The sequence below is a fragment of the Sphaerodactylus townsendi genome, linkage group LG06 (genome assembly GCF_021028975.2).
Source record: "Sphaerodactylus townsendi isolate TG3544 linkage group LG06, MPM_Stown_v2.3, whole genome shotgun sequence".
Classification (NCBI taxonomy): Eukaryota; Metazoa; Chordata; class Lepidosauria; order Squamata; family Sphaerodactylidae; genus Sphaerodactylus; species Sphaerodactylus townsendi.
The window spans coordinates 24,734,278-24,755,525 of record NC_059430.1 but is presented as its reverse complement, the minus strand read 5'-3'; the positions used below and the strand labels follow the sequence as shown (position 1 = coordinate 24,755,525).

The 21,248-nt window shown below is 40.4% G+C and overlaps 1 protein-coding gene across 9 annotated transcripts in view; it reads left to right on the top strand.

The window, feature by feature from the left end:
- The window catches only part of ERC1 (ELKS/RAB6-interacting/CAST family member 1), a 214,022-nt gene that overhangs the window by 52,984 nt on the left and 139,790 nt on the right, over positions 1 to 21,248 (top strand). For 7 of the 9 annotated variants that reach the window (XM_048499842.1, XM_048499841.1, XM_048499840.1 and 4 more), the window contains 4 exons: positions 3,285 to 3,452; positions 6,643 to 6,780; positions 8,208 to 8,348; positions 9,353 to 9,493. In XM_048499842.1, coding sequence (XP_048355799.1) covers positions 3,285 to 3,452; positions 6,643 to 6,780; positions 8,208 to 8,348; positions 9,353 to 9,493 — 588 coding nt within the window. Of the gene's footprint in view, positions 1 to 3,284; positions 3,453 to 6,642; positions 6,781 to 8,207; positions 8,349 to 9,352; positions 9,494 to 15,325; positions 15,362 to 21,248 lie in introns of all 9 variants that reach the window. The other 2 variants (XM_048499838.1, XM_048499839.1) reach the window with 1 other exon arrangement.

The following is a 21,248-nucleotide window of genomic DNA, read 5'->3' as shown; positions in this document are numbered from 1 at the left end:
GACCTCACACAGCGTCAAGCCAAAAGTTCAATATACTCTAAACTGGAAAGTGGTATTGAAATTCCAGAGGATACCGGCCAGAAAGTAATTGATGGTGCTGCACTTGCACATATAGTTATTTGCACTCTTGAATGCTTTGGTTGAGGTATCTTACAACTGGGATTTAAATTAAAATGCCATTTTCAGGGAGAATAACTATTTATGGGGGAAAATGTAATTAGCATCCGTTGGCAGATATCCTCTGGTATAATGTGCCTGGAGTCTCAGGCTTTGGCAGCATATGGCTTCAAGGAAGAGGAGATGCTGATACAAACTGAAGGTAGAGGAGATGCTGGTGTGATAACTATTGCTCTGCAGAGCTTGTTTGTAAGTAGCTGGAGGTTGTGCTACAAATTTCATCAAGGGACTAGTCTGTCCTCTGCCTTCCTGACCTTATATAACTGCTGCCTCTAGTCTGGCTCCCTTAGTCTGAGCAAATGATTTTAACGTCATACAGTGCATGTAAATTCCCCAGGGGAAATGATGAAGACCAGTTTTAAAGAAATGTTTTTGAAAAGACACATGATTATTATTGTGTGCTCTTGTGATATCAGATTCTCTATAAATAATCCTACTTGACAGTTTTTTGTCTTTCTTAAGGAATGCAAGAAACATTATACTATCTAGAATCATCAGGCTACTTGGAAGTCCTTAGAAGTGGCAGCATGCTCCAACTTTGCTTTGTTTTGGTGCCCCCTAAGCTTGACTCCCAAGCCAACCTTCCCATTATCTGAGACTTTGTTAGAGAAGGTGGCAGGAAAGCATATGTGCTCTTCATGATTGAAAAGGGCCTTATTCCTTATTTTGACTGGCTATTGACTTGCATCCTAAAAAGGGGGGAGAGAGTTTTCATTGATTTTTTTCCCCTTCCATATTCTGTTCCCTGGTTTCCGTCAACCCCTTAGGACCAGATTTTGTGTCCCAACAGATTGCAGCAAGATGCTGGGAAGCTCACCAGGGAACAGCATGCACTGCTCATTCTAAATGGAATCCATGCTTAAGAAGATTCATTCCTCCTAATTTTTCTTAAGGGACAGACGTCATTTCTGTACTCTGTCTTAGTGGGTCTAACAGGAAAAATGTATCATTAAAGGAAAGCCTAGAGGGCCAGTTGTAGTTTATTCATTGTCAGACACAACAGCTTTCTCCACTTGGAATTGTCCAAGTTTCCTTTCACTGTCTGACACGTTAAGCTTGACCAGAGAGAGCAAACGGTTCAAAATGCATCCAACCTACTCACCGTGACTGATGGCCTTGTAATGAATTGGCTAATAGGAACCGAATCTGATACTGTCAAATAGGATTAACAGCCAAGTTAACTAGCTTGAGTGGTTTCCGAAAGACAAGCCAAAAAAGGTCAGTGGGTTTCTTTTAGTGTCTTGAATAGCCTGGCGTTGTCACTTGTATGCCACAATAGGTTTTTAAGAGAGTTCTGTTCTCTTTGGTGGCCATCTTTTCTTAACTGAATTTGTATTCCTGCTGTTCATATGTCTTCCACTATTTTTCTTTGGCTTTATAAATATTGGTCAGTTGAAATAGGGATATGATAAGTCTGAGTCTGCTAGGATGTTTCTGAACTCTGTGTTTTTAAAAATATAAATCTTGTGCTTATATCTCTGTGCTGCCAACCTGAACATAAAGCCTTGTATGAAAAATCGGTTGCTGGGTGTATTTGTGGCATTCTGGGCTTTTCTACTCATTGATGTAAGCCAGGGGTGTCCAACTCTGGCACTTCAGATGTTCATGGACTACAATTCCCATCAGCCCTGCTGGCATGTCCAGTTGAACACCCCTGACACACTCCTGTTAGGAATCGTTACACAGTAGTCTTGAGTTTTGTGTTTTACCGTCGCTTTGGGCTTATACAGTAATTAAAATTGCCCAAATTTATCCCTTGTTACCTTTGCTTATCCTTCCCTGTTTGTCATCTCCACCACAGTTGAAATATAGCTTCTAAATTCCTCAGGGTAGGTACTAGTCCCTTCCTACCCCAGGTTATAAATAGTTGTATTATGGGATTAATAGAGGTGTGAGATAATTATGTGATCACATCTGAGAATTGTAGGTTTATAAATTTTCTTAATACACTTGTGAGATGGTTCCAGTGTTCAGATTAACTGACCCAAAATCTTGGGTTTAAAGATTTCCTTTTACATATATATTAAATTAGCACATATGCACTGTAAAAACCTAGTGCAGGCTGAACCTTGTTGAATGGATTTGACTAACTGAACATAAAAGGTGCTCACCAATGGCTCATCTTCATCCTGGGGAGGAATGACTAGTGGGGTGCCACAAGGTTCTGTCCTGGGCCCAGTTCTATTCAGTATTTTTATTAATGACTTGAATTATGGAATAGAGGGCATGTTAATCAAATTTGCAGATGATACCAGATTAGGAGTTTTAGCTAATACCCCTGAGGACAGCTTAGGGAGCTGGGCCAAAACTAACAAAATGAATTTAACTAGAGATAAATGTAAGATACTAAGGTAGAAAAAATGAAATGCATAGATATAAGATGGGTGAAACCTGGCTTGACAACAGTACATGTGAAAGGGATCTGGGAGTCATGTAGATAACCAATGCAATTCTGAGCTGCATCAATAGGAGTATAGCATTTGGATCGAGGGATGTAATAGTACCTCTGTGATCAGCATTGGTCAGACCTCACCTAGGATACTGTGTCAAGTTCTGGGTGCTGCAGTTCAAGAGCTATATTGACAAGCTATATTGTCCGGAGGAGGGCAACCAAAATTGTAAAAGGTCTGGGTTCCATGCCCTATGAGGAACAGCTTAGGGAGCTAGGTATGTTTAGTCTGAAGAAGAGAAACTGAAGGGGTGACATGATAGCCATGTTTAAATATTTGAAGAGTTGTCATGTTGAAGAGGGAGCAAGCTTGTTTTCTGCTGCTCCAAAGACTAGGACAAGGAGTAATGGATTCAAGGTACAGGAAGGTACAGGAAAAGAGATTCCACTTCCTGACAGAAAGGGCTGTTTGACAATGGAATAGACTGCCCCAGAGTGTGGTGGAGTCTCCTTCTTTGGAGGTTTTTAAACAAAGGTTGCATGGCCATCTTCCAAGGGTGCTTTGATTGTGTAGGAGCATGGCAAGGGGTGGACTTGATGACCCTTGTGGTTTCTTCCAACTCTATGATTCTATATCAGAAAGTCATTTTTGCTGAGTCCAGTTGATTGGTTCAGGAGCAAAAGTGACTAAACCCTTGTTTCGTACTTCTCAACTCAGGTGGATGCTCTGCGGCTACGTCTGGAAGAAAAGGAGACAATGCTTAATAAAAAGACTAAGCAGATTCAGGAGATGGCCGAGGAAAAAGGAACTCAAGCTGGAGAGATTCATGACCTCAAGGATATGCTAGATGTGAAAGAACGCAAAGTGAATGTTCTTCAGAAAAAGGTAGGTTTTCTAGTAAGGCAGATTGTGGCTGCCCACTCCTCAGTTCCTGCCAGAAAGTAGTAGTGCAACCAAGAAAAGAGAGCTACCCCAGTCAGCAGGACAAAAAAGAACAAAGATGGTGCAATGGGAAAGTCAGTAATGTATTAATATAGATCCCCCCCTTTATGTATTTTTCATATTGCTTTGTCAAGGATGTACAATATTATAAGAAAAATATCGAGGTTAAAATAGTAATCTTGACAATTTAACATTAACATCCCAGAAACTGTAAATTGAACAAGTGGGGACCTGTGATAAATGCAGGGAATCCATTACAACTCTTAGTTTTATTTCCCCTCATCATTGCTGCTGGGCCTGGCTTGTCTTCCCTTCACACGAGTGAGTGCAGTTCAGCATCCAGCATCTGGGCCTGCCCAGGCTTTCTTCCCCACCCCACCTCCCTCAATGGCCATGCCGGGAAGCCCCACACAGTTCCTGGTCATTGGGCCTGCCAAGGCTCCCTCCCCAGTCAACAGTGATGAGCCCTGCATCGTTCTGGGCTGCTGACCCCATTAAGGGCTCTCCCACCCCACCCCACCCCACCCCGACCCCCACCCCGTCATCAAAGTCAGCAAGCATTGTGTGGCTTCCAGTCACCATGCTCATTAAGGCATTTCCCCTCCCCTCATTGCCAATGGTGGCAGCAGCAGCAAAGATGCCAGGTCTGCTGAGGTTTCTCCCTCCTTCAGGACATTGGTGAGACCAGACTTCAAAGGCTTATCTCTCCTCCCATCAACAGCAGCCAGAGGAGGTAGATGTGTTATCCACACATGCATAGACAATGCTTTTGTTTTGTGTAGTATTTAACACCCCCCCCCCAATTAATTTTTAAAACCTTTTTTTTTTTTTTTTGCAAATGTTGGTGTGGCCTTAATCCGCACATTTAGGTATCTACACATGGGGGTCACATGTTATTTTTAGTTACGTAGGTATAGACCTAGTAGGAACTGTTTCTCCATAAATAGAAGAAAAGGCTCCCTAAACAATTAACGGACCTCTAGGCTAACCTGATTTCATCAGATCTCAGAAACTAAGCAGGGTCAAACCTGGCAAGTATATGGCTAGGAGACCTCCAAGGAATACTAGGATCATGACACAGAAGCAGGCAGTGATGAACTGCCTCTGAATGTATGTTGCCTTGGAAACCCCACTGGGTTCACAATAAAACTCAGCTGTAACTTGAAAGCAAAAATAACAAAGGTTCAAAAGAACAGAATAAAGTTAACCTGAAACTAACCTGATCTCCAAAGCTTTCCCCATAGTTGCTAAAGCCTCACAGAAGGAAAGGCAGAGTACAATGACATTTTATCCATGTTAAGTCAATGGTACTCAGACAGTATCTCATGGAGAGCCACATGTATAATTACCTTCAACCAAAAAGTTCACATGACCGCTGCATGCCCTGTGCACCCCATACCAAGCGTACACATGCAATAATATAACTATTAATATGAAGTATATAGTAGTCACCTTTTAAATAACCAGAGTACCTCTGGGCATATAGGGTTGTCTTTCCTCCAGCACTGTTGAATCTGTGTGCCCTTTATTCCCTTCGCTGTTTTCTTGCTCTCTCTCTGACACAAGGCTTGCTGTTCAGCTCGAAGCAAGATGGTCTGAGCTACTGTGCCTCATGCCAGAAAAGCTGCCAACCACAGTCCTCATGTAGTAATGGCCTTGCCCACTTCCCTGTAACTGGAGATTGGGTGTCACATGGGAGAATGGTGATCAGAAGAACCACAGGTGACATGTCTAATGAGAGGCTTTCCTCAGGTTGGGAGAAGGCCCAACTCAGTGCCATGTTCTGTAGTCCTTTGTTTAGTTTCAGTTCATGACTCTCTGATTATATTCCATACTAATGAGATTGGACTTGTAGTAATTTTTAATCTTGGATTAACAAGTTATTTTGAATCATACCGTTTATACCAGCCTGACTAATTCAAACTTTTCTTAGCACTTTGCTGAGTGCTAAGCTCAGTGTCTATAGCTCAGTGGGAAGTATAGCATAGGACTAGGGTTGGTGGCTTTCCCCCGCATCTCTTGTTTTTTCCAGCTTAATTTCCTGCATAATAGAAATTAAATAGGACAATAGTAGCATGCTGGACATTCCTTGCATAAAATTAGCATAAAGACCATCCTCTTAGCATTTTCCCCAGGGGTTTCACGTTACAGCAAATTTTAAAACTTTGTAATAAATCACTGACTTGGAAAATGTAATTGAATGTTTGAATTAAAACCTCCTTGAGAACTGTGTTAAAATTGTACAGCCTCCTGCTTGACTGACTTGCTGCTGCAGATGCCAACATCAATCCCTTTCTGTGTAGCTCCAAATACTATTTATAGGAATTCTTTTTTTTTTCTTGGCAGAATCTATAATGTAAGACATCAACAGATTAAAGATGTACTGTTTAATCTTTCACATATTTAACTGCAAGTGAGCCTCAGTAAGTTCAGTTGCGCTTTTTAGCATGTGTAGGATTGGTCTACAAATAGGATAATCTATTATTTTAATTTATTAACAATGGCACGGGTTTTAACCACCAGCTTTATGTAGCATATTGTACTTTATGAAAATCAGTTCTCAACATACTCTCACAGTTTCATTGTTAAATGTGATGCTCTTCTTTGTGTGTGTGTGTTGTAACTGTAGCAAATAAACTCTTGAACCACATATGCTGAGATTTGGAAAAATGTGAACAATGTACACAGCATGGTGTAGTGGTTAAGAGTGGTGGACTCCAATCTGAAGAATCAGGTTTGATTCCCCATTCCTCCCTATGAAGTCTGCTGGGTGACTTTAGGTCAGTCCCAGTTCTCTCAGAACTCTCTCAGCTCCACCTACCTCACAACGTGCCTGTTGTGGAGACAGGATGGGAAGGTGATTGAAGGGAAGCCATTTTGAGATTTCGTACAGTAGAGAAAAACAAGGTATCAAAGCCAACTCTTCTTCTTTTGTAGAGCAATTTAAGAGAATATGGAAAGATGCACTGGAGAACTGGTAGCAACAGGAAGCTTTAAAAGTGTCCAAGAAAAGAGGAGGACTAAATTGGAGAGGCATGGCTCATTGGCAGCTTACTAACAAAGAATGTTCTGTTCAGTGTTTAGAAATGCATTGCAAACCTTTAGGTCTGACTTTAATTGTTCTTTCTTTAAGATTGAAAATCTTCAGGAACAGTTAAGAGACAAGGAGAAACAGTTGAGCAATTTAAAAGAGAGAGTAAAATCTTTGCAGGCTGATACCACCAACACTGATACTGCCTTGACCACACTGGAGGAAGCCCTTGCAGAGAAGGTGAGTACGAAGGAAAGAATAAACAGGTGTAAAATGCACATTTTTCTCGATATGCAGACTTTCTCTTACTTGTGAACTTTTGCTGTTCTTTCACTTGTTGTTAGTAGCTTAGCTTAAGCAAGTGGTAAAGGATAAATCATGTTTCTGCCTAGAGTGCTATCTTTATATATTCATAGCAAACATGCCTCCAGATCTGTATTTCACTTGCAGACCTGCGTTTTTTGAAATAACTGCTTTCGAGGAAATTTTATTTAATCACAGGTATTAAAACCTAGGCTTCCCAGCCCACCTTACTTAAGTCTGTTGTTTTGTTATTTGAATGACGTCTTCTTTATCATCTTCCAGTATTTCTGCAAAAGGGAGACAGGATGCTAGGATAAACTGCAAAGTCTGTGCAAGTCCCAGGACCATTCAGGTTGTTTTTCTAAACAGAACACAGAGTGAATCCAGAGCTAGATAGAACCTTGTTCCACTGCATTATGTATTCATTTTCAAATTGTTATGGTCCTTGCTCATTTACATAAAATAAATGCATCTTGATTCTGCCCTGGCAGCAGCAATACAATTGAAATAAGATTACAAATGTTAAAACAGCAGTAATGGTCTTGGGTCAGCATGACAAAGTCTGCCTGGCTCCTAAAAGATGGCACAAAACAAACATCAGTTCAGAGCAAGCTCCATAAAGGCGGTGAAGCTACAGAAAGGCCATCTTTTCAGTAGACACCACCTTCACCGACGTACGAGTTGTTACAGAGGAAGGCAGGCCTTGAAATACCCAGCTCCCAAGGTGTTTTTAATTAAAAAACCCAGCTGCAGTTTGTGTCCAGAAACCATCTGTGAAAGGCTTTGAATTCTGTACAGAGATGTTCCTTGCCTGCAGTGAAGCATTTTAACAACCTGGATTTGTTCTGTATTAGTTGGTAGTTTCTAAAGATTTTTTTTTCAAATGCAGTCCTGTGTAGAACACTTTACAGGAATCTTGCTTGCATGTTAAGCCATGATTAACTATGATGGAAGGGAATGCAGCTGGTGTAGCAATCAAGGTTGGTTAAATAAGCTACAGGCTACAGATGCCACCTCAGTGTCTAATAAAACATAGTAGAATCTAACATTACTCTCAACCTGATCTTTAAGGGGAAATGCAGCCCTAGTACCATTGGTGGATAACCACCTCAATGGTCTATCAGATTACTCACTAAGTACTGCCATCTTCTCTGGACTCAGTTTACAAGCTTTAATCCAACCCATTATTAGTTCCAGGCTGTAAAGAATAGGACACAGAGTAGTACATGATTTTGTAATGCAGTGGGGATGAGTGGAATAATTAATATCTTAGAATTAAGCATTTGTTCATTATGCTTGGGGTAGAGATTTTATTGGAAAACAAATAAGTAGAGATTTTATTGATTGAGTCCCTGTTTTGTCAGGAGCGGACTATCGAGCGCCTGAAAGAGCAGCGTGACAGAGACGAGCGAGAAAAACAGGAGGAGATTGACAGCAATAAGAAAGATATTAAGGATCTGAAAGAGAAAGTCAGCATGCTACAAGCAGATCTGTCAGAGAGAGAGGTGGGTCTCCTGGATAACAAATCAGTATAGAAATTTGAATGTATAATGTTAATTCATTTAAGCGAAAGGTGATAGTTTTCTTGGGTGTTAAGTTTGTACCCTGAAAATGTAAATGTGCAGCACTGGTACTTTAAGCAAATATCTCCAATAGTCACTCAGAAGACTTGAGCAAAAACCCTACTTGACCCTGCCCACCTCTTAAAAGCACCTGGTGGGTGCCAGAAGCAGTGTTGAGCCCTCATGTAACTGAACTAGCAGAGGTGTACATTTTCTCAACCGTGTGAGTTTAGTAGACCTATCAAGCTAAAATATTTCAGTATCAAGCTAAAACAGAACTTAGTGGCTGCTAAAGTGCCCTTTGAAAGTGGTCATTATCTCCAGCTCTTAATCTGGTATAAGACAGATGAGCTGCTACCATTCCCTTGATTTCTGTTTGGTGAATGAAGTTGGAGTGTTCCGTACTCTCAACTTTTTCTTCAATAGAATAAATTGTGGATTGTATTGTCAAAGGCTTTCACAGCTGGAATCACAGGAGTGATGTGGGGTTTCCGGGTTCTATGGCTATGTTCCAGTAGCATTTTCTCCTGATGTTTCACCTGCATCTGTTGCTGGCATCTTCAGAGGATCGTCTCTGGGGTGATGTGGAGTTTTCGGGCTGTATGGCCATGTTCCAGTAGCATTTTCTCTTGACGTTTCACCTGCATCTGTGGCTGGAAAGAGAATCTGTGGGTTGTTTTATAAACATGCCGTGGCATTCCATGGTTTGACATGAATCTGGAACTGTATAATCATTTGTCCGTGGAGTTGTGTGTGTGTGTGTGGGGGGGGGGAGTTCAATTCCACACTCATTCATGTAATACCTGCCACAGTTTGCCACTGTCTTGATCCAGACAGAGATAAAAATAAAAGAAATGGATTAGGTGAAAACAGAATTCTGGAACTGAACTCTGTAGTTCTGTGCATACTTTTTTACACATTTGCAGATATGTTCATTTTGTTGATAGGCTTCGTTACTAGATTTGAAGGAGCATGCCTCATCTTTAGCATCATCAGGATTGAAGAAAGACTCTCGGTTGAAGTCACTTGAAATTGCCTTGGAACAGAAAAAGGAAGAATGTTTGAAAATGGATTCTCAGCTGAAAAAGGTAAGCATTATAAACTCTTGTCAAGGAATGTGGAGATCTATTGTAAGTGTTAGCTTTCTTTTAATTACTGTCTTCCACCCTGTGCAGATTATCATTTAGATAATAATTCTTTTTTTTGTATCAGTGATTAGAAGCAGTGATGGATACTCCTACTTCACATACTAGAAAGCAGTGGCAATAGAATAAACTCTGGAGACTCACAATGGTATCCTAAGCTTCCTTCTAAGCCCATAGGATGCCACTATTAGACATCCTCTTTCAACATCTCTGAGCATAGTTTGAAAGAGTATGCAGGCATTTTCCATTTCCCCACCCCCCACCCCGAAGTTTCATGTAATCTGAGCAAGATTACAGCTCAAGGGGCAAGTTATGCCTCATCACATAAAGACTGAAAATATAAAGAGGATGTTCAACCCTCTTGTGCATCCTTTGACTTTTCCCTTATATATTACTTGGAATCCAACTGGAAAATAAAATACACTGAAGGTAGGTTTTCCCAAGTAGTACTGTCAGCAAAGCAGTAATAACCAAGTTAAAAAATAAAACAGCCTTGAGTGAGTACAGAACATATATTGCTGTCTTTAAAAGTACTGAACACCTTGTATTAATAGTGGCATTACAGAATGTGTTCACAACGTGACTGGGTAAAAAATGCAGTTGAAATGACCATAAAAACAGTGTGGTGGTAAAAGAAAAGTAAGCTAAAAGGTTGTTTGTAGAAAGGTTATTTATAAAACTTTGTTCATTCATTTAGAACATCACTACGTAGTAGGTTGGATCCAGCCAGCTTTTTTGCTAGTAAAAAAGGAAGGAGGGGATCCCCTTTGTCCAGCAAACAGAATGTACCAAGGACCGTGGGTCCTGCATGGGCTGAAAAGCATGTGTGATGTAAGGAGGACAGTTGATGACATTGAGTAAAAAAGCTGGCTGATCCAGCCCAACTTTAAGAATCTGATTATTCACTTCTATTTTGAATGCCTTGAAATACACTTTTCTTTGAATGTTGTGCTTAGTTCTGATTGAGAATGTCTGAATCCTTCCATTTCTTTCTGAGGAGCTGCTTGTGGCCAGGTCTGTCCTAGAATCTTTGAGAGGTAGTAGATAGTCTGCTTTATTGTAAGTATTTTCAGCCTGCAATTCAGACCTTTCTCTTTTTTTGGCTGCGTAAAATAACCAGTCATGACTCAATCACGAAGAAGGGTCAGTCTAGCTCTATCCACTTATCATTGGGGTTTCAGCAAATGCCCAAATGTGCCCCAGAAGCCCGGGCTTAATGACTGGAAGGAAGGAAGGCCAGACTGGTTGCCTGAATGTCAAAAGAATCTGAATTTTGCCCATCCTCTGAACTAAGGAAAAAAAGGGAGAGGTGCAACCAAAGGAAGAGGTACTATATTATTGAAGTTGTGCAAAACTGACCTTTGTTTCAACAGTCAATTATCATTCATCAAAACTATGTTTCTTTCTGCTTTTTGCTGTTGTTCCTCCAGTTCTAAGAAGAGTTTTGTGTTTCTAGGCAGTTGGTTCCCATATCAGACTACATGTTATCAATGTATGTAAATACCAAACTAAATATCAGAGAGAAGATTATAAGCATTGATTATAAGCAAAATCAACTGTGATCTTCACATGGAAATATAAGTTAGAGAAAAATAAGCAGAGATTACAAGCCCCTTGAATAACCCATTGGGTGATAGAAGGAAAAACCAGCTCCTGTCAGGACAGAAACTAAGCAGAAAGAAATAGAATTTAAAGAATTTTAATTAAAAGAATTTTAAGAGACAACTCACAGCATGCTTAAATTTATATTCAGACTTATGTTTACTCTAACAGTAGTGTAAAATTATAAATTATATAAATTAAATATCTAAACTAATCTAAAAGTGCTATTTGCTTTGGTAATTTTATTATATGAATAAACATTGTTTTGATCAATAATAATTGACAGTTGAAACGCATGCCAGTTTTGCATGACCTCATTGATATAGTAGATCCTATGAACTAAATAGTTGAACTGATTCTCCACTTCCTGTCTTTGAGTACTAGCCATATTTGGAAGCATTTAGGCTACAACATGCTTCATCCGTTTGCTGAAATCATCTTGGAGACATTTATAGAATTTCTTATGATTGATTCCTAATAAGCAGCGTTCAGATGAAATTAACTGACAATATACTGGTTCAAGTGTCAAGCATAGATCATAAATGAAAAAGTACACTGAACCCGACAGGAAATAAATACATTTTAGTAAATCAATTGCACATCCTCACACTATGGGTGTTGCAAAGACAATAATCACATGCGCAGCCACAAACAAATATGCTTGCTATATTCTCAATGATTAGAGACGCAAAATACAAAATTACATGGTATGCTAAGTTCTGAGTCCATCCATGTCAAACTCAGTAAAGTATATTGCTCAGTTTATATCGTAAAGTATACCATCCCAAGGATAGCATCCAGTCCTTCAAATTGGGTGCTGTACTTTACTGAACGTGATACTGTTTGATACAGATGGACTCAGAACTTAGCACACCATGTCATTGTTAGTGTATCATGTCTCTTGTCGCTCTGCCATGATCTTCCATTGTCGCTTGATAACAGTGAAGGAACTAGAGGCCCCTTGGCCGTCTTCTGGTCCCATATGATACCACTTTGATCTGCTCTCTTCATCTGATGTTGACAGAGTGCTGGCAGCAGTAAGATCAACCACCTGCTCTCTGGACCCTTCTCTGTCATGGCTGGTGAAGGCCAACTAGGAGATACTATGGGGCCCCTATCAACTGCTCCCTATCACAGGGAGGTTTCCCAGGGAGGCTAAAGGTTTAAGTGGTACGCCCGCTCTTGAAGAAGTCATCATTAGATCCTTTGGATCTGGCCAACTACTGCACAGTCTTAAATTTGTCATTACTGGGCAAGTAGTTGAGAGGGCGATTGCAGAATAGTTGCAAGTATTTCTAGAGGACGCATTGGTTTTGGACCCCTACTTGTCTAACTTTAGGCCTGGCCATGGGATGGAAACCATCCTGATCACAATCACAGATGACCTCTGGATGCAGCTAGACTGAGGCAGGTCAGCACTGCTGGTGCTATTAGACCTCACCACAGCATTTAACATGGTTGACAACGATCTTTTGGCCCACCGCCTCGCTGATGCTGGGATTCGGGGTACAACCTTGAAATGGTTGACCTCATTTCTCCAGGATTGGGGACAGCAGGTGACACATAGCGGGGGATGGGTGGGGTGGGATGTCCCAGAGACATCCACTTGTTTGTGGTGTGCCGCAAGAGGCTATTCTTTCCCCAATGTTGTTTACCATCTACATGCGGCCCTGATTCAGCTTGTTCAAAGCTTTGGGCTGAGTTGTCACCAATATGCTGATGACACTTCTCTTGTTCTGCTGATGGATGGCCAGCCGACCACTGCCCCCAAATGTTCTGTCCCATTGCCTTGAGGCTGTTGCTGGTTGGTTGGAAAAGAGTGGGTGGAGGTTAAATCCATTGAAGACGAAAGTCCTGCGGTTGGGTCGGGACAGTCCGGTGGAGGGTTTTCATTTGCCAAGATTTGGGGATGCGGCATTACTCCCAGCTGCATCTGTTAAAAGTCTGGGTGTTACCTTAGAATCCTCCCTTTCCATGGAGGCCCAGGTCACCTCTGCCCTATACCCTGGAGAACAGCTATCTGTTAGAACAGACAGTATTGACCTTGACAGACAAATGGCCTTACTTAGTATAAAGCAGTTCCATGTTTTCATGTATCTGTGGCTGTACTGGTCTGCTTCAAACTGTATATGGACCATCCACACATTATGTTTCATATTTCCATCTACACTTCATGTTTCAATCCACACATTCAAACACTTCATGTTTCCATCCACACATTAAAATCAAAGTAGAAAGGGGAAGAAAAAACCTTCAGTCCATTAAAAAAACAAATACCCAAGAAGGTTGAGAAAAGGCCTGATAACAGAATGCATGCTAATAGGCCACATGTGATAACTTAATAAAACTTTAATATATTAAAATAGTTATTTAAAAAGCCATCAAACCCAAACACATTTTGCCCAACAGGCCTTCCTCAGTAGCATAAACTGTTAAAGTACACACCATAAAATAAAATTATTAAAAATATAAAATACGACATTTTGACCTAAGATTTAAAATGTGAAGAAAGAAGAAAAGGGGGAAAGAAAAAATTATTTAGATTGATTATTGTGTGAGCCATTTATAAAATTTTAAAATGTAATTTCTAAAGCTATGTTACTCTCACACTCAAGAAGTATGGTCAGTTAATTAACTAGATAATTCCTCCTTCATCATTGTAATAGGACCATCAAGAATCATTTTTCAGATAATTGTTGTTCCTAGTCAAAATATTTAAGATAAAAGGATTAAAAATTCATGAATATAAGACATGCAAATAAATCAAGAAAAAAATTCCTTTAGAAAATTTACTGTTGTATATTTTAACAATTTGTACCATTAAAGAAGGACAATTAAACTTTTGTTAACTTATCATATTTAACCCATTAGCATTCATTCTGTTATTAAGCCTTTTGTCAGCCTCTGTCCACACAGTAAGTCTTTAAGCCTTTTGTCAACCTCCATCCACAGTATACAAAGTTAGCATTCCATTTTGGAGCACAAAGCCTGACCTCAGTGTTTTTGTCATTTCATCACTTTGTATGTACAGCGCATGGCCCTAATACTTGCCCAGCAGAGGGGCAAATCCACCAGCGGGCAGCTTTAGCAGCCCTCCCCAGCTGGGGGACGCTGTGCCAGTATGTCAGACTGCACAGGGAGGCCATTGACATTCACAAACACCAAGACAACTTCAACAAGAAAGAAGAGACTCAGAATTAACAAAGCTTGGCTACCAGTACTTAAAAACACCAGAATCAAAGGCCAAGGGCATGCGAAGTTTATGGACAATGGACTCCACCCAAGCACAGGATTTGCCTTCACCAATACTGCTGCTGCTGCTGCTGCTGCTGCAGGGAATGCAAGTGCGACTACAAATGTAAATGGACTGATAACCCCACCCGCAATACAATGCACTCAACCACATCTTTGCATAGCAAGTTCCACCCAAACACTTAGCTTGGTTCCCCACCCTGGGACAAGGATAATATATACCTCACTAATCATTCCCTTCTCACTAGACACAGTGTGTAATAGACTTCCCTCCATGATACACCTATGAAGATGCCAGCCACAGATGCAGGCGAAATGTTAGGAACAAGATCTACCAGACCATGGCCACACAGCCTGGAAAACCCACCATAACCAGTAGTATTTTGAAATAGTCCTAAGTAGTGTTCTTTTCCATCACACTGTTTACAAAGTTAATTTTACAGGTTTTGCATCCAGCAATACATATATTAATGAATGTAACCATTCAAGTCAAACCATCAGGTTATGTTTGTGATCATCTGGACCTTAACCCAGTCATGTTGTCAAACTGTTTTCCGTACTCTTCTGTGGCTGGGACTTTGACACGGATCAACATACGTAATCCTAAATATCTCTAAAATTTTAAATACAATTATGACATTAATCTGTTAAAGGCAGTCGTTTTCTGAACAGCTCTGGAGCTGCTAATTGGTATGTAATATGTAAGAATAGATTATCTAAATTTGGGATTGCTAGTAAGGTAATTGAAGCAAGCAGGGAGGGAAGTGTCAAAACAGTAGAAGTGTCTGAGATTAAAATTCTACATCTCCAATCAATTACTTTTTATAAGGTGGTTTGTTTGTTACATTTCTGTCTCTCTCTCTCTCTCTGGCATTGTCCTCTTTCCCAATTCTTCCCTTCTTTTCCTGTCTTTCTCCTTAGCATCCTGAAGTCTTACTGAGTCACCCATCCAAGCCAGTAAGTGCCATGGCAAACTGGAAGGTCATTGCCAGCCCCATTTGGTTGTCTGTTCTGCATGTATATACACTTGTGTCTTTGTGTTCCTCAGCCAACACACAGTATATTGGTGAGCTTTTTTGTTGGGATGCAATGTAGAGGGCAGGGGGTGGGCAGAATGGATACAGAATTTTAGAGCAGTCCTGTTTTTTTAAATATTCGGGGAAATGCTTCTCTTTAGCTGCTTTTCTCCAGTTTTTTTCCCATGTAGAACACCCAGTGTAGTTCAACTCCTCTGTTCCTTTCCTTGGTTGCTTTACTATTCTGCAGCTTTTACATCATATTGGTTATTCATGAAGAAATGTGAGGATGTAATAGATTCTGTGCACAGCCCCACAAACTAGAGTATTTTGGTTAACTTGGCAGCTACTGAAAGATACTACTTGAACTGAAGTGTTCTTTCTGTATAATCTTCAATTCAAACAGGATTGGAAATGAAGGAGAAATTTAGTTGCTGTCCACTTGAAAGACAGCAGAAGAGATTGGGTAGAGAAATGGGAAAATGATGTAGTGTGTGAGACTGTTTAAAATTTCTTGTCAAGAGAGACTGAGTTTGGAATAGAGGATGGATGTTGAGTTGTGATAAGTGTTGAGGACTGACTAATTTTTGAACTAATTAATCAGGACTTTGAAAGAATCTCCATATTTTAGTAGCCAATTGACCAGTCAAGTATCGATGTGATGCTTGTTGGAATCGTAAATTATTATTGGGCTGCAATGAACTTGACTAAAAAAAGAGAAAAGGAATGACTTATAAGACACACTCAGTGTTTTAAAAGTTTAAATTAGTCTTCAACCAATACCCTCAGATGGTTCATGGAATCTGGGCCAGTGAATTCTTACACAGCTTCTGTCCCTCCCTCCCTCCCTCCTTCGAGGGGGGTTGGCTGCCTTTTTGGAGGAGTCTGCTGCTAATGTGCAAGTGGAAAAAGCAATGGTGCTGTGCCTGCTTCCTCTTTTTTTGCACACAGTGAGAAGGTAAAGCATGACCAAAAAAGCAAGGTCATTTACAGTGCACTCCAGAAAGGGGGGGAGACAACCCAGGAGGCAGTGTGACGCCAGTGTAAATACCACCTATGCTGGCGCCAGGGACAAAGCCTGGGTACCAGTACCATTGCAGCGCCAGTGCTCTTTGGCACACTGGCACTAAAGGGGGCGGGACCTGCTTTAGTCAGCTTCCTGAGCCCTTCTAGCTCAAGGACACCTCTGTTTGCTGGCACAGATTTAGAAGCCCATTGAGCTGCATAGGCCACTTTCATGGGTCTGCGGCACAGCAAGCCTCTTCAGAGGCAGCATGGCTGCGCCATCCACAAATGCGGCTCCCCTCCCCTCCCCTCCCCTAGCACTGTACTGCCTGGGTTGGTTTCCTTTGTACGGTGTGCATAGGCTCCACTTCTTAATATATAACTTATTTGTAGTAACTAGGGATCTTTGCTCAGATATTTCTGGTCCAAACATATCTCCTAAAAACACCTTGTTGGTATATTGTGGGTATATTTGAGAGATGACATGTTAGGGGGAAGCACTAGAAATGTCTACTCAGTTGTGGCAATTCTCTCATAGCCCTTCGTTGGATGTGGCCATAGGCAGAGAGGATAAAAAGCGGGCCTGGCTGCACCTTGACTCCATTTCAGGCTAAGGTTTTTTGAAATGAGATGCTGCTGCTCTGGTCTGTGCCTTGAGCTACCGGTAATTCTGCTGCTTCCTGCCTGAGAAGGCCTTTTTCTGTGCAAAGACTGATTTGCCCTTTGTTTTAAAACAATTATTTAAAACACTACTTCAGGTTTTTCTGTGTTTTTGTTTGTGGCTGGATGGTTGTACTTGGGGAGGAGCCATTGATTTCTTTCTGGTTCTTTTTAAAAACAGCTTTCCTTGGCTTTGTTTTATGCTGCTTTTAAAAGTCTTGTTCAGTTTTATTGGCTTCTCTTGCTTATCACTTTAATTTTTAAAGAGTTGGTACTGGGGTAAGGGTCCCAAGTGGGATTTTCTGGGTTGACAGTAGCTGTGTTGGGCTTCTTGGTTCTGTTTTCATTTTGAGGCTTTTGGCCAATGGATGATCTTGTTCATTTGGCTATAGGCTACTTTGTTAGAATAAAGCATGGAATTCTTCCTCCCCATAGAAAACAATGGAAACCAGTAAGATAACTGGGGACACCTTGTACAGGGGTCCTTAGCATTGGACTTCTTGATCCAGTTTGTCTGAAACTTGGGGAAACTTTAGGGGACAAGCTGCAAGAGGTTTCCTACAGTTTTTGGTGACATTTGGTTAAAAAACAGCCTTTTCAACTGTCCCAGAAAGAGTCCTCTCCATAGGGAATTACAGACCCCCAACATTTTGGGATTCTGAATCAGAATGCCCAACAGTATTTGGTGGACCCAAATACCCCATTCCCTAAATCCGATGAACTTCCCTAATAGTAATTGCAATACAAATTATTTCAAGTAGTTTCTATCTCAGAATGCCTGTTAAAAAACTGATCATATCAAAGTAAGTTGAAGTGTTCTTAAAAAATAATGTTATCTCCCCTGATCAGATTACTTCAACAAGTGACAGGCAGTTTATCATTCGGATGATGGTATCTTTGTACATCTTATTGTAAGCCAAGAAGATAAATATCATTTTTTAAAAAAACAATGCATAATTAAACAAAACTTCATTAGTATTTTAACCAACCTGGGTTTTGTTTAGCTATCATGTTAAAACAAATATGTAAATATATATCACAGTCTCTTAAAACTGAATCCATGACCATCTGCTGAACCTGGTCGAAAGTTCAAGCATTATAACTATAACAAAGCAGATTATTCATTTATTAATGTGCAAATTAATAGACTTCCAACCATCAGCAAGGACATTTACTTTTCATGTAATAGATAAATTTTAGTATCTATAGTAAATATTACATTAGGCTGCTGAATATCATTGTATGCCATTTTTATGCTGCTTGACTTGCTTTGTGTCTTGTTTTAATATAGAAAGTTCTTATGATGACTTTGCATGACTTTATTGCCTTGTGTCTGTTTTGTGAGCTGCCTCAAGCAGGCCTCTGAAGAAGTGGCATCTAAATTTTGTAAATAAATCATAAGTTCATTTTCTAATTAGTGATATCATTTATTGTCCCAACAAGTATGTGGAAAGAGCTGAACCGAAATCTTTAGTATTGCAAATGCTCACGAAAGAGATTTGGTAGTACTGAAGAAATGTCAGGCACATAGGTGACTTGGATTATGCTTCTGGGTAGTATAAAAGCTCTTTTTGGATGTGAGTAGATGTTTTAATTAGTATGCTCAGTTTATTAACAGAACATTTGAGACCCTTCAGAAATGTAAATTGGCCCTTCTACTCAGTGATTTAAACCACCTGTAATTTCTTCTATTCTGATTTGACTACGTGGATTTCAAGGAAGGTGACTCCTGTGCCAGGTTTCAGTTGACAAGCCCTTTGCAGTTTATCCTCTTGCTACATTTGTCAGCTCATTCAGTTGTTCTTTCTTTTGTGTGTTAGATTCTGGGCTGTAGTAACACAGATATTGAGAATGTTAGAGTTATCAGTTCAGTAGCCCAGAGTGTGCGTTTTGGTGTGTTTTGTTGAAACAGTTTGAGAAACTGAATATACAACCTGTATCCCAAGTATTAAAAGTACAGTGCCAGTTTTTTGTGTTAATACACACATATTTCTTTTTAGCCTGCTTATGACATCTTGTGCTTCCCTTCTAAGGTGCTTGTACTTTTTTTGGAGTGAGTTGGGAATTTGACTTCCTAGCACTTCAGTTATCAGAGTGGTAGTGACTGAGGTTGAGAAATCTAGTTTCAGACTCCAGCCATTACATCTTTGATTTTAGTCTTATCACTCACGGACTGCATACTTCATTTGTGTAACAGAAGTAATGATTATCTGCTTCACATGATGAGTTGCAGATGGAGTTACTGCAGTGAGTTGTCCACACAGTAAAGCGCTTGCATAAAAGACTGCTGACAATATAAAAAAATGGCACTGGAATTCTTATCCTGTCATTATAAATTTGTGACCAGTGAAGCAGTATTTTTTTTATATGTGTGTTGAAGGCCTGAAAACATTTTAAGTTGCTACCTAGGTTCCAGTTCATCCCTTAGAATTCTAATATGTATGTTTAAAACAACCCAGGGTGTATCTGTAGGAGCCGCATGGCAACTGTACATACAAAGCAATGATGCTCTAGTTCTTCATTGTAATTTATATTAGCTTCTAAGATTAAATTCTATCATTCTGCCCATACTCGGTTTTGGAACAACAGATTACAGTGGAACCTCGGTTTTCATTGGTAATCCGTCTGAAAAGAACTGATGAAAACCGAAACCAATGAAAACCGAGGCAAACTTTTCCATAGGAATCAATGTAAATCCAATTAATCCGTTCTGGGCACTCCAAAAAACATACCAAAAACATATTTTTTGGGTGAATAAACATAGTGTTTAATGCTGAAAACAGTAACAAACAATAACACTAGGACCAGCTTCAGAGCCAATGGACCAATGTCGCACCAGAAAGCTGTCCAAAGAGGTCTGTTTCTGACGCCTCTTTAAGATTTGTCTGAAATGGGGCAAGACATTGTCATTAAACAAGTTGCAGACAGAGCCTGCAACAGCTTTGTCCGGGTGATTTTTCTCCACAAACCCCTGCACCTTACTGCAAATCGATGAAAACCGAGACAAATTTTTCACTGAAAAAATCGGTGAAAACCGAAACCAATGAAAACCGAAGGCAATGAAAACCGAGGTTCCACTGTATTTAATCTGAGAAGTGAGAGCATGTGCACATGTAGGTTGCCACACAGTACAACGCTCCTACTTGCAATGTGGGGTGAGGGGGGGGGAATTGTGTTAAAAAAAATGACAATCTTATGAAAAAACTGGACTAGAGCTCGCTTTCCTGATGGCGCTAGTTTTCTGTAGATAGAAAGCTGTTTACACGCACTGCTGTCTGAACAACTTTTTAGATCTATTTAAGCACTTACAGTTCGGTGTTCTCCCACAGATGGGGATTTAAAACAAATACAAAAACACAATTCAGACAAAGACATGCACTGTGATGCCCCAATATCCTGGACTGGTTTCTCCAGCCCAGCTCACTCAGGGCCACAGATCACAAGCCACCTGCTGAGAGCCAGGGACCATGACTCCTTCACCTCTTACCGTTTGATTCATAACTCTGACCATGCTCAAGTTAAATAGCTGCAACAGAAAAGGAAAAGAAGCTCATCCCAGGTCTGATGCAGTTTGCTGAGATGTTTCTAACCTCCTTCTCCTGGTAGAAGGCAACTAATGCAGTTCCTTATATCTGTGTTTAATAAACACCAAGCATCCTGATTTTGCCAGGTTTCTGAATTGATTATCCATCTTCCTTGACACAGCACCAGCTTCTGTCAGTGCATGGCATGGAAGTGAAATATGTGGACTGTGCTACCCACATACCTATGGAAAATACTTTCATGCATGGAAGGTGTGTGATTCCCAAGGCACTTGTTCATGGAGGCTCAGGAAGTTCTGAGAGTGGCAATTGGGGCTGCTGCTGTAAGAGAGAGCTGAACAGCCTCTATGGGAGTGGGGTGCCTGAGGCACTTGCGATTCTGCCACCAGCTTGGGTAAGGAAAGTATAGTGGGAAAGTTTCACATTCTACACTCCTCCTGACACCAGTATTTAGGTACTGAAGAAAACGGATTGGAGATTAATGTTGGTGTAGAAGAAAGTGATTTACAAAAGAGTTCTGGTTGTAGAGTTATGATTATGGAAGGCTAGATTTGAGTCCAGTAGCACCTTAGAGACCAACAAGATTTTTGAGGTATAAGCTTTCAAGAGTCAAAGCTCTTT